Below are 17,492 nucleotides of genomic sequence, written 5' to 3'. Positions count from 1 at the left end.
AGAGGACAAGTAAATGCTGAGCACCATTAAGTTCAGTGCAGATGTGGAAAGCATTTAAGGAAAGGAGAGATCCATGGGAATTAAGGAAGCCAAAAGAGACTTATGGCAGATATGGTCTTCTTTCAATTTTTTTTGATGTTGGTAATACTCCAAAGAGAAATTTTTCCTCTTTATGGGTAGGAAAGAGATGAAAAGGGGGATTGAATTTGCCTTTCAGAGGAACCCAGTGTTAAAGCAAGGGATGAGGAGATGTCAGGTCTTTAATATTTCTGGATCCCAGGGATATTTTTCGTACTTTCCTTATTCAGTAAACAAAATCACAAAGCTATATCTATATCTATATCTATCTGTATCTATCTCTCCTCTATCTATATATAGTATATAAATATAGAATACACACTTCACATATATATTCCTATTATTATATTCGTAAATTTATGTGTGTAAAGTATAAATATATATGTATAGCTGTAAAGGAGTAAATAAACATGTAAAATATATATTACACCTTCTCAATTCCCATCCCTTAGCTGCTTTTAAAGCCATATACATTTTTTACTTAAAAAGATTCACTATGATTGCCCTCACATGCAAACTGTATCTTTTTAATGCTTAGAAGTTACTGATGAAAATAAATCACTAAAACATGCTTTCCTCATTTAGGAAAATAATTTCTACTTCTTGGGGAAAATGTTATTTTACTTTCTGAGGCCAAGGAGATATGTTTATCTAGAAAGTAATGCTGATAAATTTAAGAAAATACTTGGATCATTTTAAAATAAAGTAGGTTCTTCTAAACAAAGCTAATTTAGTCTTTGGGATTTTTGTAGGGTTTCTAACACTCACTCAGAGATTGACTATTACATTGCAAAGCATTCAAACTAGTCATGTGGACTACCTTAAATTATCCAAGGTATTTGAATTCCCCTGCAGAATTAAGCAAATGATTGTGCCTTCACATCTGCTATGAATACACAGCACAGCTCCGTTTACTGGATTCTGAACAAAAATCAGCTTTGCATATAGGGAGGTGTATTGTCAATGGTAGCATGAAACTTAAAGGGAGGCACTGCCTGTTCACTCCATTTGCCAAGAAGAGAAGTCGGACAGGATTCATGTGCTTTTTAAAGATCTGGCAGGACCATTCCTGGGAGAGTTATACATAACTGTTGAGTTATCCTTCATCAGTGTATGTGTAGTCCCTAGATAAGCCCTCAGGTGGGCTTCGGGAAGAGATTTTTTTCTTTTTTTTCTTTTTTTCTTGCGGGGGAGATACTGCATAAACCAAGGCTAGCTATTTGGTTTGAGAGGCCTGCATTTCAGAGCTCCCTTTGCCAAAATTGTCTAAGTCATCTTAGACAATTTATATACTCTTTTCTGGTCTTCTCTTTGTAAAATGTGAAGTTTAAATTAGGCAATCTCCAAGATCTTTTCCCATTCTAATAAAAGGTTATTTAGAATTTCTTATTTATTTCTAGGAAAGCCTTTTAATTTCCATTTATTTCTAGGAAACATTTTGTGAGTGAAGAGATTTGCCATCACATTTTAAAATTAAGAGAGAAAGGTCAGAGGTGGACCAGTAGCACAAGGCTCTCAATGATGTTTTTTTTTTTCTTCTACCTTTTTTCTTTTTCAATTACGTGATTCTCTCCAAAGTGATATTACCCAAATGCACAAAATGAAATTGTATCCTTTAAATGGTATACCTAGCTGTGGGATGATTAACATCCTAATTATTACATAGGGCTTAGTGAGAAAATAACACAAAACCCTACTACCAGGATGAATAAGGTCTTCTTTTTGGTGCTTCAATCTCATTTGAAGTGTAAGATGTAAGAGAATTCATTTTCATATTTTATCTTATTCTGCATCACACTTTGAGTGCCCATTTTTTAAAAAAATACTGCTTTCATCAAGATTGTCCTTTTACTCCTGAAATTCTGCTGTGGAGGGTTCTGACACGTTGTAAAATGGTTGCTTTAGTGCTATAGCAGGTTAAGTTTCATAAACCTATCAGTAAAAAATTTTTTTTGATTAGAAAAACTGGGCTGTCACATATATTCAAATAGGAGTCACTCATATTTCCTCGTGGGTCAAATGAGAGATAAAAATGAAGGATGATGGCGAGAATACAAAGTAGATTCCTCTGACAGCACCATCTGGGCAGAGCCCTGTTAATATTGGACCCTGAAAGTATGATGACCTTTTTGCATTAGTGCTGACAGCTTCCTTCTTCACATCCATATGAAACTGAAATTAGGTCAGGAAGATGTTTCCATACTACCCAATATTCAAATATTTTTATTTCAATAATGCCTAGTTGATGCCACTATCCTTAGCCTTCATCTAGATCGTTTCGGTTCTCCAATACAGTCATAAATACATGATGTTCCATTGACCACATATTCTCATTAGTTTTCTACATATGTTTATTATATGCTTATCATTTTTTTAAAGTACATGAGAGAAAGATATTGTGGGTGAAAAGAAAAGACATAGTTTCCGCCCATAATGACTTACACTGGGGAGGCAGAAGAAAAACACACACAATGATAAAAATGCAAGAGCAAAATGTGAGTACCACAGACAAAGAACAGATGCCATGTAGAAGTGCATGATTTATTTCCAAATAGGTTTGCTAAACACCAAGTACTTTGATTTAAAAGATGGAGAGCCTACTGTCTGTTGATTGGAATAGTTAGGGCAGGCTTCGTGAAAGAAGTGGGGCTGGGGGAAGCATTGAAAGATGTGAAGGATTGGGATAAACTAAGGAAGCAGGATGCTGTGAATCAAGGCAGTATTTCTCAAAGCATAGTCTCTGTACCACTGCTGATACGCACAGTAGACAGATGTAACATTAAATAATGTTGAACCTTTAGTGAGAAAGTTTTATCTTTCCAATTGTCTTCAAAACTTCTTTTACTCAGGAAAAAAATAGACCTCAGTCTGATATTTTAACTCCTTGCTTTACTTGCTAGCTAGCCAGTTCCTCCTCATTCCCTCTATTCTTTAACATATAGCCAGCAGGCCTCAGGCTCCAAGACTGTGTCAGACAACAGTAACTATAATAAAATTGATTTCAGATTGCATTTGTTTTTTAGTTCTCTTAATCTTATGGAAAGTCATGCTGGATTTCCATTTAAAATTGTGGTATGAAATGTTTTAATCAAATAAATGTATTTAAGGAAAACCTTAGGCAACTTAAGGAAAAGTAGAGACAAATAATAGTACTAGTGTTAGGAGAAAATTTGTTTGAGTGGTATGTTAATGACTGAATTTGGGAGAACACTGAGGATGGCAGGTAGCTCCATGCGATAACAAGGAGAGTCATGATGGAAAGTAGCCAGAATAAGATTAGAAAGACTGGTTGGTTGTGAATAGGTCAGAAGATCAGGGAATGCCAGACTCATGAGCTTTATTCATGGTTTTCCTTTTCTTGGGATTATATTATCAGCTCTTTTATCCAGATAGTAATAGCTGTGGTTTATTGATTCCTTCTCAGATTCCATATATTTATTAAGCAGCTTAAATATAATTATTACATGTTTCATCACAAGTACATTAAGAGAAAGGTATTAGCTTGATTTTAAGAGTGAACAATCTCACCAAAGGTCTCACAGCTAATAGAATAGAGCTGGGTTTGGAATCCAGACCCACTTGACTCCAAAACTTCTATTCTTCATCATACCTGGCAACCCTCTTTACCTTCAAGTCCCAACGTGAATACCAGCTTTTTCTGTGTGAGCCCCACTTTCCAGCGGATGGTTGATGTCCTCTTTGGCCTTCCTGCAGCCAGCACTATGTATTTCTGGGTAGTAATTTATTCTTCTCTTCATTAGAATTTACCTGGCCATCTACTGACTGGTTTATAAATCCTGAAAAGGCCTGTTCAGATGTCTCAAGGCATCTAGCACTCTACTTGTCTCATGGTTGGGGCTCATATTGTTTGAATTGAGCTAAATTTTCTTCTTTTACCTTAGCTTATCAGAGAAGTACAGCTGCACCACCTCGGAGTGGAAGTGGGAACAGGAGCTCTGGCAAAGATAATTCAGGAACTACCTGGAAAGGATTTGCCTTTGTCAGACTCCAAGAATCTAATTAATTAATTTTGAGCATATCAGCAATTCTTCAGTTAAGTCGCTTTGTATTTTTTCTATAGCTGGGTTTTGTAACATCTGGGTTAAGTAGCACAAAAATGGATGCCTAATAATTATAGACTTTTGGGTCTCACAAGAGAATCTGAAAGAATATCCCAACTCCTTCATTTTTTCAACGAGAAAACTGAAGACTAAGGGAGTTTTATAATTTGATAAAGCCACAGAGCAAGTTTAGGGCAGGTTTTTAATTAAAAGTATCTCAATTTCTCATCAATTATCTTCTATATTGATGACTTTGAGTGTGGCGATCACAGACTTCTTCTTTATACCCAATGTAGGAATCTCTACAGCATCCTTTACTGATGTCAATAGGTGCTGCTTGTGCACATGGAACAGGAACTCATTGCCTTTACGAGTAATATATTTCTCTTAAATTAAAGAGGGTATTTCCTCTATTAAACCCAAGAGAACATTGCAATCCTATGTGTTTTAATAGAAGTATTCTAGGACTGTTTTTTGAACTTCTCCCCTTTTCCATCCATATGCACCTCATTCTGTGATCCCATCAGTCTCAAGCCTTTACATCTCTAAACTGAGGGCTTTGAAATTTGTATCTCTGGAACAGCCTCTTCTCTTTTGAACTCGAGACCCATGTATAACGGCCCATGTACAACTCGAGGCCCCTCCTAGAATGTCTAGTAGGTATTTCTGATTAATATCAAAAAGCAAAGCCTTGATTTCTCTTTCCCACCAAAATGCTTCCCCCATACCCCAGTTTTCTTCAGCTCTTGAATTGAAACTTTAGTTTTTCTAGCTGTTTGGGCCAAAAAGCAGAAGTCATCTTGATGTGTCTTTACTGGCCCGGGGTACTATTTCAGTCATCTGTTTATTTCATCTCAGCTCAGAATGCACTCTTCACTATATGCTCAGTGATAATGGAATTCCTTTAAGTCTTTCCCCTTTAAAGAGAGCATAATGTTAGTCGTTTTCAGTAGAGGTTGCTAGAGGGACACTAGAGGAGGAAAAGGTTTTGCTGCCTTTTTCAGAATGGTCCTGGTATTGGCCATGTGGGTAGGAGGACATCTAGTGAAGTCTACTCCAGTATCAAGCTCAAAACACAGTCCCTCTGCAAGCCTGCGGCTTCAGCATGGCCATAGCCTTTCCTCTGCCTTCTTGACACAGAAACCAGAGGGTAGGCATGGCTAGCACCCACTGAAGTGCTCCTATTGCTGACAGCACCTGGGCTTCTACCACCCATGCCTGCCTTATTTGTTGATCATCTGCTCTGGGCTGGCACTCAGCACTCTAGAGGGTGATAGCCTATTGCTGGCCCAGCAACTCCAGACCACCTCTGGCCTGGCCATACCTATGTAATTCTCTATGATGTTGGGAGCTGAACTGCACTTTCTCTAAGTTTTCCCTTCCTTGGATTTTTTCCCTGACTTCTAGGATAATATATAGCTACTCTTTTATCAGAGTTAATAATTCTCTATATTAAATTTTGTCTGCTTAATTTACCATGTGATATCTTTATCTGGATTGGATCCGGATTTCTATAGGACCATCCCATAGCTGCTAGGAGCATTGGCCACAAAACACATAGCTGTCCCCTTCCTTGGATAATTGCCTTTCATTAGTGGGAGCTGCCAAGCTCAGGAGGTTAGCCACCTTTTCCTGCTCCCCCACCTATGGGCCGGAGCCAATGACTAAGCATTAAAAGCCAGCTCCTTTGACTTAAGGCAAGGACAATTCTCAGGGTACACTTTGCCTCCCAGAGTTCCCTTGTGGATCAGGCCAAGGCTAAACTTTGCCAGAAACCATGTCTTTTCTCAGCTCTCTCCTCCCTTCTCAATCCTACTTCCCTTATTCTCTAGCGTGTCTTTCCTGAGAGTATTCCCTCAATAAACTGGGTATATCCTAGTCTTTGCCTCAGACTCTGCATCTGGGGAACCTGACCTTAGACATGTACCAAGAACACAGTGCTAGAAGATAGTGAAGTTAGTAATTATACTAGATCCATCTAACTCCACATCTTGTGCTCTCTAACCAGCATTGTCTCATAGTTAAGGTAATCTTGCACCTTCAACATGTTCTCCCTAATCCAGTATGTCTTCCATGCTGAGCCACCTTAGCCTGGAGAAAGTTCTGCCATTAGATCAGACTGAAATGTGTGATTATTGATACAACAATATCTGAGGCCCGTGCCCACTGTTGCCATAGGTCCGCATGCCCATTATCTATTTTGTGGAGGCTTACACATCCCCTGTGTTACTGGATTGGGCTCATATCTCTTCCTAGAATGTGGGCCAGCGTTCTAATTGGAACTCTGCCTTCCCAGTTCCTTGAAGTGAGTCTGCATATCTAGCTAAATCACACTGCTGTTCTCCAGTCAGGTTTATTTGGAGTAGACTAGTTCTCCATTTCCTGGCAATTGTGCACTGGCATTTACTAAGGTACAGAAACTAAGATGATATCTTGACACTTGAATGCCTTTTAGGTAAATAATCTATGAGTGGGGGCCATAAGAGTGGGTTTATTTATGATTTCTGGCACCATACACTAGCACTTATCGGGGAACAGGGTGGAGGCAATTGAAGGATCGCTCAGGGACCTGGGAGAACCATGAGGACCTAGATTTATGAGAGATTGAAAGATAATTGGGCCAACACTATGTGAGAACAGCTTCTTTCAACCCATTCTATTTTCAGATGCTCTAAAACACAGTGAAAGATTCAGCAGACGAGTCAATAGGTCTTGGATCTAATTGTCTGTTTTCCATGATCCCAGCTTATATTTTGATTTCGTGGTTTATTTTTGACCATTGCATGCAGATCCCTTTGGGGATTTCTTAGCCTAGTCAATGCTGCCTACTAGAGTATGACTCCAAATTTCCCATATGACTCCAATTACTTGACAGCCCACAACTTTTTTTCTCCCTTTCTCAAAAAACAAACAAACCAATAAATGAAAAGCTGGTATTCTTGCTAGTAGGCTCTCCTTTCTGCAGAGAGACAATTTACCCATATCATAAAGGTGATTACACTCTCTTCAGCATTGCCATGCTTTCTTTGTGGCTGGATGAAGTACACCTGTAGCTAATTCAGTCATATTTTTAGTGTCCCACACTTAGATGAAATTATTAGCCATTTCTACAGTGTCGGCAACTGCAAATAGAAACGTGCCTTTGAAGGCAACTAGATCCAACTGGGAATTGAAAAATTAATAGGAATTTAGAATAAATGGGCATGTTTGCAATGAACCATTTTTGGATTCGAGAAACCTAGTTCCTCTGGTAATTTGAATAAGCAGTTTTGCTAACAAAGTTTGTCTATTAAGTGAACCTGCTGGATGTACCTGTCATTCACAAACAACTCGAATTATCACTTTCCAATTAAGTTTTACCCTTTCCCCTTAGCTTGCTGGTTTGTGGAGTTGATTCTTTCCATTCTACGCAGGGAATGGAGAGACAGAAAAAATAGAAACAACTTACAGTGCTAGCAGAGGCAGGCTGGCCTACATCTCCATCAGGGACGAAGAGTGTTTGTGTTACACACGTAAGTTTGGATGAAATTCATGTATATTGTGCAGGTAACTTTGGACGAAATTCAAGTGGTGCCACATTTATTTGAAATGGCAGATATTCTCAATAGAAATTCTCAGTTATGATCAATATCTACTAGTAGTTCTTGATTCCTCTTCTTAATAGATCTCCAGTATCATGGTCCCTACCCCTCTGAGCATAATGGATTTTAACTTCAGGAAAATAAGCAAGTGTCACCAGCAGCTTCAAAATGTTTGTAATCATAATGATTCGTCATACTAGTAAAATGTGTTACAGTGTCCTTGCCACCTTTATTTATGTGATTTTAGTCCCTTTGGTGTAACTTCCTTTTCCCCAGTGGAAATGTGTGTCCCTCAAGGAAATTCAATGTGCTGCTCACTCGTTGATACATCAGGAACCCCTTTTATGTTCTCTTCAGCTTTTTAGCAGTTAGAGCACTGTTCTCAAGGAGACAGTTATCAACAGGATTGATTTTTCCATTTGACTCTGAGATGAGATTGCAGCAGTATGGCAACAGACCAGATCCAGGGTGCTGATGCTCACCTGGAAAGGTGAGGAAGGAGCCAGGGATCTCAGAGATCAGGTTGAGCAATCTGAGAGCATGACTTTGGTGCAAATGAAGCAGCATACATTTTAGCTGGTGTGAAGGTAGAGAAGATATTTAACCTCTTTGAGATTGTTTCTTCATCTTTCTGTAGAGGATGATAACAAGATGCACCTCATGAGGTTATTGGAAGGATTAAAGGAGGCATTCATGTGAAGTCTGAGCACAGTCCCTTGTGCAAGACTAACAGTTTTGGTTGCATACACTGATCATCACTGCTAATTCAAGTTGAGGAGAAAGCCATCTGTTTTGCTTGGAAAGTGTTCTATTTCAGTTTATTTAGATACATGGCTTAAGGAATTTCACCTTACATTTCTACAGTTTATAAAAATCTATTATGTTCAAACTTTCAAAGTAGGTGACCCATTCTGTGAGCAGGTGCACACACAGGCATAGTTATGAGTAGTTATGATTAGCATACATATTGTTTTCTGGAGGCAAACATTTTAAGAACCTGAAAAGCTTGTCTTTAATATATGAAGTTCCTTCCTTTTTAGCCATTTTTATATTTTTTATTTGCTCATCAATACCCTTTCCTAGGAAATATATAATTATGCATTTAACAAATACCTACGTAATATATACAGAGTGCCAAGCATCTCCTAGGCCTATTACAAATATTAATTAATGTAATCCTTATGAAGTTGGTTCTATTATAATTCCTGTGGTTACAGATATGTAAACTGAGGAACAAAGTAATTAAGTAACTTGCTCAAGATCTTGTAGATAGTAAGCTGTCCAGCCAGGATTCTAATCCAGGCCAGCTGGCTTCAGAGTCTGTACTTACAGGTATGAGGCTAGATCAATCTAGCCTATTTGTATGGTGGCAGCTTTTGAATAACTGGATTTGGGATTATTTAACTTGTTCTGTGTGTCTGTACGTCTAGGCTTTCTGAGTTAACTTGGAGTTACCTTATTTAGTTTGTTTGGGACTGTGGTACTAACTATAAATTTCTCTTTTGCATAAGTCATACAGATAAGGAGTTTAGGGATGCAGGGGGATGCCAGGGAGTGGTGTTAAGGACTTCCTCTAAAGGAATTGTGTCACATAAATTAGGAGCCATGGATTTGACTGACTTAAACTCTTTTCTCAATCCAAACTAGATTCTGAGACCTCCATCATTTTAAATTATTTTAGGAATCCCTTCTTAGTAATTTAAAGTAGTTCTGTTCAGCACAAATAGAAGACTTATGTACTGAGACCAGAATTTTTATTATTTTTTTATTTTCTTGCTAATAAATTAACTCTTAATTTTAAGACATTTTAAAACTCCACTAACCATTAAGAAATTTTTTAAATTTTTCAACTAGTTTGTGTTTGCTTTTGAAGAAGTTAGTGAACTTGTTTGATTTCCCTCTTAGTACTTGTCCCTGATCCACCAGCAGTGGTCTGCTTTTATAATACCAACTGACCATATTTTTAGTTTGAAAAACACCATGAGCTTTCTTTGCTCTACACGCTCTTGGTTTCCTGCCACATCACTGGTAGCTCCTTTGCCATGTCCACCTATGTTCTGCGACTTCATAAAGTGGAACTGCTCCAGAACTCAGACTTTAGTCAGATCATATCACTCCTTCACTCAAAATGCTGTAATGCCTTCTTGTTTAAAGTCCCTGCGGTAAGACTCTTTATCATCTGGTCCTTCACTCTCTCTCTGGCCTGATTGCCTATTCATTACTTTGCTATCACTGCTGGAACAATGTACCACAAACTTAAATGGTTTAAACAACAAAAAATTGTCTCACGGTTCCAGAAGCTGAAGTCTGAGATCAAGGTGTCAGCAGGCCTTGCTCCCTCTGTCGGTGCTAGGGAAGGGCCTGTTCCTAGCTCCTCTCCTAGCTTCTGGTAGCTCCTTGACTGGCAGAACAACTCCAGTCTTCATATGGAATTCTCCTTGTGAGCATGTCTATCTCTGTGTCCAAATTTCCTCTTTTTATAAGGACACAGTCATATTGGATTAGGGGCCCACCTTATTCCAGTATAACCTCATTTTAACTAATGGTATCTTCAATTACTCTATTTCCAAATCATGTCACATTCTGCGGTACTAGGGATTGGGACTTCAACATATGAATTTGGGACGCAATTCAGTCTGTAACACCTGCTATGCTTCTTCCTGCTCACTGTGGGGTAGCCATACTACTTTCTTTGAGGTTTTTTGAGTACTTGAATGTGCTCCTGCCTTAAAGTCTTTGCCTTATCTGTTCCCTCTGCCTAGAACACTCCCACCCTCACCACCACTGTCCTCATGGATTACAAACTCCCTTCTTTAAGTATGTCTTCAAATATGCCCTCCTCAGTAATGCCTACCCAGATCACCCTATTTAAAATCTTACCCCAACTCCTCCTCATGTCCCTCAGACCCTCTTGTCTGTTCCTTTTCTTTTTTCCATAGTATTTATAACCTTATAACTAAAATGTTTTTTGTTTGTCTTCTGACCCTGATACTGGAGTGTAAGCCCACTGAGGGGCCTGTGTCTTTTTTTTATTCAATGTAATCCAAGCACCTAGAACTGAAATTGTGTGTAGCACTCCCATTTTTCTTTGTTGGTTTAGTTTGAGAGATGAAACCCTTTAATATATGGGAGTAAGGCAGGTGGGAGAAAGGCAAAACATATCTGAAACAAGTTTCTTGCACACTGTGATATGGCTTTTCCATGTCATACATTCGAGGCTTTTAGCTAAATGCCATCTTCATGATGACTGCAAATCGTTGTGGGTGCTTGCCATGGCTCCCTTCTGAGAGCTCAAAGCATTCTCTTCCTACAGAGAGGAATCAAACTCTTCCAGAGATGGGAGAGGCCTTGTTTGACTGGCTTCTGCCATCACTTAGCATGTGGAGAAGCAATCACTGAGGCTTCTAGAAGGGACCTATTACTCAAGTCAGGAACTCAGGCATCATGACTTGCTGTGATTTTCCCACTAACATCAAAAGCAAAAAGCTCCTAAAGTAACCACAAAGTACTCTGAGAGACATTTCTCTGGCTTCACTGGAGTAGATAAGGTTTAAAGGGCCACAGATGTTCCATCCACTTGCCTTAATAATCACATCAAAGTCTCTCATGGTTCTCTAGTAGCCAATGTAAGGAGAGATTCCCAGCAGAACTGCTAAGCTAGCCAAGCCAACATTTTATGTTAAAATTGTCTGTTTGTTATCAGCCTCTACCTCATAGAATGTGGAATCTAATGAGGGTAAGCATGTCTTGCCTATTGTTGATTTTCATTCTGGTGCCCAGCAGATACTGTATATAGAAAATGCTTGGAAAATCCTTCTTAAACCCCAGCTGAAGTACAGTCTCAGAGCTCAGCCCACACAATCTTATGGAGGTTGCATCACCACCCAGCTACCTGGGTTAAGTATCACTGTGGCATGGTCCATGCCTTTGTTCTTTGGTTTAGTTTCTCGTTAAACTCATGAATGGCTGGCAAAAATAAATTCTGAAACACTGCTTAAGGAGTTCTTCTTGCAGGGGTAAGATTGGTGACCTGTAGGAGAGCCTGAAAGGGTGTTTCTGAGGTCATGTGGCCCAGGTGGTGAAACCTGTCAACAGTGCATCTAAAATGAATGAGTCTTCAAAGAGGAAGGACTGCCTATACAGATGTGGGAAACGTGACATTGATTTTTTTTCAGCCATGCTCTTTCATGGATGGCAACATTATCCATGACTAACCATAAAACAGGAGTGGTATCAAGAGGCATCATTGACCAAAGCAGCACATTTGATCCCTCAATCCACAGGTAATAAACCCATCCTATTCCTTATTTGGCCATAGATCATATACTTCTTGAACAATGGCACTTTTTTTTTTCCTTGTCCTATCAGTGCTATCTACATTAAATCCATTTAAAAGAAAAGGCTAGGCATGTTTTAGTGCAGAGGTAGTTCCTTTTGATGAGGATGGATTCTTTCTGCAGACAAAGCTTTATCAAGAACCTAATGAAGCCTATGCTTTGGGGCCTTCTACTTCCCCTAGTGGGAGCCTTACCATGTGCCACAATCAGTTTTGTTTGTAAAATTTTCAAAAGGAATGTATTTTAAACACAATAGGTTTATTGTACTGTCTCTCACCATTCTGATTTCCCTTCTGCCACACTTATCTTCATATGGCTGCAGGCAATTTTGAGGTTCAGCTAAAAGGGAATGTTGAATTGAGAATGCATTTATTTAGGTTAGATTGAGTGGAATATATTTACATTGTTTGCACTAATTTCTTTTTTTAAATTTTTTATTATACTTTGAGTTCTAGGGTACATGTGCACAATGTGCAGGTTTGTTACATATGTATACATGTGCCATGTTGGTGTGCTGCACCCATTAACTCGTCATTTACATTAGGTATATCTCCTAATGCTATCTCTCCCACCTCTCCCTACCCCATGACATGCCCCAGAGTGTGACGTTCCCCTTCCTGTGTCCAAGTGTCCTCATTGTTCAGTTCCCACCTATGAGTGAGAACATGCGGTGTTTGGTTTTCTGTTCTTGTGATAGTTTGCTGAGAATGATAGTTTCCAGCTGTATCCATGTCCCTACAAAGGACATGAACTCATCCTTTTCGATGGCTGCATAGTATTCCATGGTGTATATGTGCCACATTTGCTTAATCCAATCTGTCATTGATGGACATTTGGGTTGATTCCAAGTCTTTGCTATTGTGAATAGTGCTGCAATAAACATACGTGTGCATGTGTCTTTATAGCAGCATGACTTATAATCTTTTGGTTATATACCCAGTAATGGGATGCCTGCGTCAAATGGTATTTCTAGTTCTAGATTCTTGAGGAATTGCCACACTGTCTTCCACAATGGTTGAACTAGTTTACAGTCCCACCAACAGTGTAAAAGTGTTCCTATTTCTACACATCCTCTCCAGCACATTGTTTCCTGACTTTTTAATGATGGCCATTCTAACTGGTGTGAGATGGTATCTCATTGTGGTTTTGATTTGCATTTCTCTGATGGTCAGTGATGATGAGCATTTTTTCATGTGTCTGTTGGCTGTATGAATGTCTTTTTTTGAGAAGTGTCTGTTCATATCCTTTGCCCACTTTTTGATGGGTTTTTTGTTTTTTTCTTGTAAATTTGTTTGAGTTCTTTGTAGGTTCTGGATATTAGCCCTTTGTCAAATGAGTAGATTGCAAAAATTTTCTCCCATTCTGTAGGTTGCCTGTTCACTCTGATGCTAGTTTCTTTTGCTGTACAGAAACTCTTTGGTTTAATTAGATCCCATTTATCAATTTTGGCTTTTGTTGCTGTTGCTTTTGGTGTTTTAGACATGAAGTCCTTGCCCCTGCCTATGTCCTGAATGGTATTGCCTAGGTTTTCTTCTAGGGTTTTTATGTTATTAGGTCTAACATTTAAGTCTCTAATCCATCTTGAATTAATTTTCGTATAAGGTGTAAGGAAGGGATCCAGTTTCAGCTTTCTACTGATGGCTAGCCAGGTTTTCCAGCACCATTTATTAAATAGGGAATCCTTTCCCCATTTCTTGTTTTTGTCAGTTTTGTCAAAGATCAGATGGTTGTAGATGTGTGGTAATATTTCTGGGCGCTCTGTTCTGTTCCATTTGTCTATATCTCTGTTTTGGTACCAGGACCATGCTGTTTTGGTTACTGTCACCTTGAAGTTTAGTTTGAAGTCAGGTAGCGTGATGCCTCCAGCTTTGTTCTTCTGGCTTAGGATTGTCTTGGCAATAGGGCTCTTTTTTGGTTCCATATGAACTTTAAAGTAGTTTTTTTTCCCAATTCTGTGAAGAAAGTCATTGGTAGCTTAATGAGGATGGCATTGAATCTATAAATTACCTTGGGCAGTATGGTCATTTTCACGATATTGATTCTTCATATCCATGAGGATGGAATGTTCTTCCATTTGTTCGTGTCCTCTTTTATTTCACTGAGCAGCGGTTTGTAGTTCTCCGTGAAGAGGTCCTTCACATCCCTTGTAAGTTGGATTCCTAGGTATTTTATTCTCTTTGAAGCAATTGTGAATGGGAGTTCACTCTTGATTGGGCTCTTTGTTTGTCTGTTATTGGTGTAGAAGAATGCTTGTGATTTTTGCACACTGATTTTGTATCCTGAGACTTTGCTGAAGTTGCTTATCAGCTTAAAAAGATTTTTGGGTGAGATGATGGGGTTTTCTAAATATACAATCATGTCATCTGCAAACAGGGACAATTTGACTTCCTGTCTTCCTAATTGAATGCCCTTTATTTCTTTCCCCTGCCTGATTGCCCTGGCCAGAACTTCCAACACTATGTTGAATAGGAGTGGTGTGAGAGGACATCCCTGTCTTGTGCCAGTTTTCAAAGGGAATGCTTTCAGTTTTTGCCCATTCAGTATGATATTGGCTGTGGGTTTGTCATAAATAGCTCTTATTATTTTGAGATACATCCCATCAATACCTAGTTTATTGAGAGTTTTTATCATGAAGGGCTGTTGAATTTTGTCAAAGGCGTTTTCTGCATCTATTGAGATAATCATGTGGTTTTTGTCTTTGGTTCTGTTTATCTGCTGGATTACATTTATTGATTTGCGTATATTGAACCAGCCTTGCATCCCAGGCATGAAGCCAACTTGATCATGGTGGGTAAGCTTTTTGATGTGCTGCTGGGTTCGGTTTGCCAGTATTTTATTGAGGATTTTTGCATCAATGTTCATCAGGGATATTGGTCTAAAATTCTCTTTTTTTTGTTGTGTCTCTGCCAGACTTTGGTATCAGGATGATGTTGGCCTCGTAAAATGAGTTAGTTAGGAATCTTTCTTTTTCTATCGATTGGAATAGTTTCAGAAGGAATGGTACCAGCTCCTCTTTGTACCTCTGGTAGAATTCAGCTGTGAATCCGTCTGGTCTGGGACTTTTTTTGGTTGGTAGGCTATTAATTATTGCCTCAATTTCAGAGCCTGTTATTGGTCTATTCAGGGATTCAACTTCTTCCTGGTTTAGTCTTGGGTGAGTGTATGTGTCCAGGAATTTATCCATTTCTTCTAGGTTTTCTAGTTTATTTGTGTGGAGGTGTTTATAGTTTTCTCTGATGGTAGTTTGCATTTCTGTGGAGTCGGTGGTGATATCCCGTTTATCATTTTTTATTGCATCTATTTGATTCTTCTCTCATCTTTATTCGTCTTGGTAGTGGTCTATCCATTTTGTTGATCTTTTCAAAAAACCAGCTCCTGGATTCATTTATTTATTGAAGGGTTTTTTGTGTCTCTATCTCCTTCAGTTCTGCTCTGATCTAAGTTATTTCTTGCCTTCTGCTGGCTTTTGAATGTGTTTGCTCTTGCTTCTCTAGTTCTTTTAATTGTGATGTTAGGGTGTCAATTTTTAGATCTTTCCTGCTTTCTCTTGTGGGCATTTAGTGCTATAAATTTCCCTCTACACACTGCTTTAAATGTGTCCCACAGATTCTAGTATGTTGTATCTTTGTTCTCACTGATTTCAAAAACATCTTTATTTTTGCCTTCATTTCTTTATGTACCCATTAGTCATTCAGGAGCAAGTTGTTCAGTTTCCATGTATTTGAGTGGTTTTGAGTGAGTTTCTTAATCCTGAGTTCTAGTTTGATTGCACTGTAGTCTGAGAGATAGTTTGTTATAATTTCTGTTCTTTTACATTTGCTGAGGAATGCTTTACTTCCAACTATGCAGTCAATTATGGAGTAAGTGTGATGTGGTGATGAGAATAATGTATATTCTGTTGATTTGGGGTGGAGAGTTCTGTAGATATTTCTTAGGTCTGGTTGGTGCAGAGCTGAGTTCAATTCCTGGATATCCTTGTTAACTTTCTGTCTCGTTGATCTAATTTTGACAGTGGGGTGTTAAAGTCTCCCATGATTATTGTGTTAGAGTCTAAATCTCTTTGTAAGTCTCTAAGAACTTGCTTTATGAATCTGGGTGCTCCTGTATTGGATGCATATATATTTAGGATAGTTAGCTCTTATTGTTGAATTGATCCCTTTACCATTATGTAATGGCCTTCTTTGTCTCTTTTGATCTTTGTTGGTTTAAAGTCTGTTTTATCAGAGACTAGGATTACAACCCCTGCCTCTTTTTGTTTTCCATTTACTTGGTAGATCTTCCTGCATCCCTTTTTTTGAGCCCATGTGTGTCTCTGCACATGAGATGGGTCTCCTGAATACAGCACACTGATGGGTCTTGACTCCTTATCCAATTTGCCAGTCTGTGTTTTTTAATTGGAGGATTTAGCCCATTTGCATTTAAGGTTAATATTGTTATGTGTGAATTTGATCCTGTCATTGTGATGTTAGCTGGTTATTTTGCTCGTTAGTTGATCCAGTTTCTTCCTAGCATTGACGGTCTTTACATTTTGGCATGTGTTTGCAGTGGCTGGTACCGTTTGTTCCTTTCCATGGTTAGTGCTTCCTTCAGGATCTCTTGTAGGGCAGGCCTGGTGGTGACAAAATCTCTCAGCATTTGCTTGTCTGCAAAGGATTTTATTTCTCCTTTACTTATGAAGCTTAGTTTGGCTGTATATGAAATTCTAGGTTGAAAATTCTGTTTAAAATTCTTTTCTTTAACAATGTTGAATATTGGCCCCCACTCTCTTCTGGCCTGTAAAGTTTCTGTTGAGAGATCTACTCTTAGTCTGATGGGCTTCCCTTTGTGGGTAACCCGACCTTTCTCTCTGGCTGCCCTTAACATTTTTTCCTTCATTTCAACTTTGGTGAATCTGACAATTATGTGTCTTGGAGTTGCTCTTCTCCAGGAGTATCTTGTGGCATTCTCTGTATTTACTGAATTTGAATGTTGGCCTGCCTTGCTAGGTTGGGGAAATCTCCTGGATAATATCCTACAGAGTGTTTTCCAACTTGGTTCCATTCTCCCCGTCACTTTCAGGTACACCAGTCAGATGTAGATTTGATCTTTTCACATAGTCTCACATTTCTTGGAGTCTTTGTTCATTTCTTTTTACTCTTTTTTCTCTACACTTCTCTTCTCGCTTCATTTCATTCATTTGATCTTCAGTCACTGATACCCTTTCTTCCAGTTGATTGTATCGGTTACTGAAGCTTGTGCATTTGTCACATAGTTCTCGTGCCATAGTTTTCAGCTCTGTCAGGTCATTTAAGGACTTCTTTACATTGGTTATTCTAATTAGCCATTCGTCTAAGCTTTTTTCAAGGTTCTTAGCTTCTTTGCAATGGGTTCGAACATCCTCCTTTAGCTCCAAGAAGTATGATTGTCAAGCCTTCTTCTCTCAACTCGTCGAAGTC

At 38.8% G+C, this 17,492-nt stretch overlaps 1 protein-coding gene across 4 annotated transcripts in view; it reads left to right on the top strand.

Moving 5' to 3' along the window:
- Positions 1–17,492, top strand: part of LOC105465816 (potassium voltage-gated channel subfamily H member 8) — a 383,293-nt gene that overhangs the window by 59,403 nt on the left and 306,398 nt on the right. For 3 of the 4 annotated variants that reach the window (XM_071090844.1, XM_071090845.1, XM_071090843.1), the window contains exon 3: positions 7,553–7,651. The exons of the other annotated variant lie outside the window; for it this stretch is intronic. In XM_071090844.1, the coding sequence (XP_070946945.1) occupies positions 7,553–7,651 (99 nt within the window). The remainder of the gene's footprint in view (positions 1–7,552; positions 7,652–17,492) is intronic. 4 annotated transcript variants of the gene reach the window in all.

This window comes from Macaca nemestrina, chromosome 2 (assembly GCF_043159975.1).
Source record: "Macaca nemestrina isolate mMacNem1 chromosome 2, mMacNem.hap1, whole genome shotgun sequence".
Lineage (NCBI taxonomy): Eukaryota > Metazoa > Chordata > Mammalia > Primates > Cercopithecidae > Macaca > Macaca nemestrina.
The sequence above is the reverse complement of the archived record's forward strand: the minus strand, read 5'-3'. Positions and strand labels throughout refer to the sequence as shown.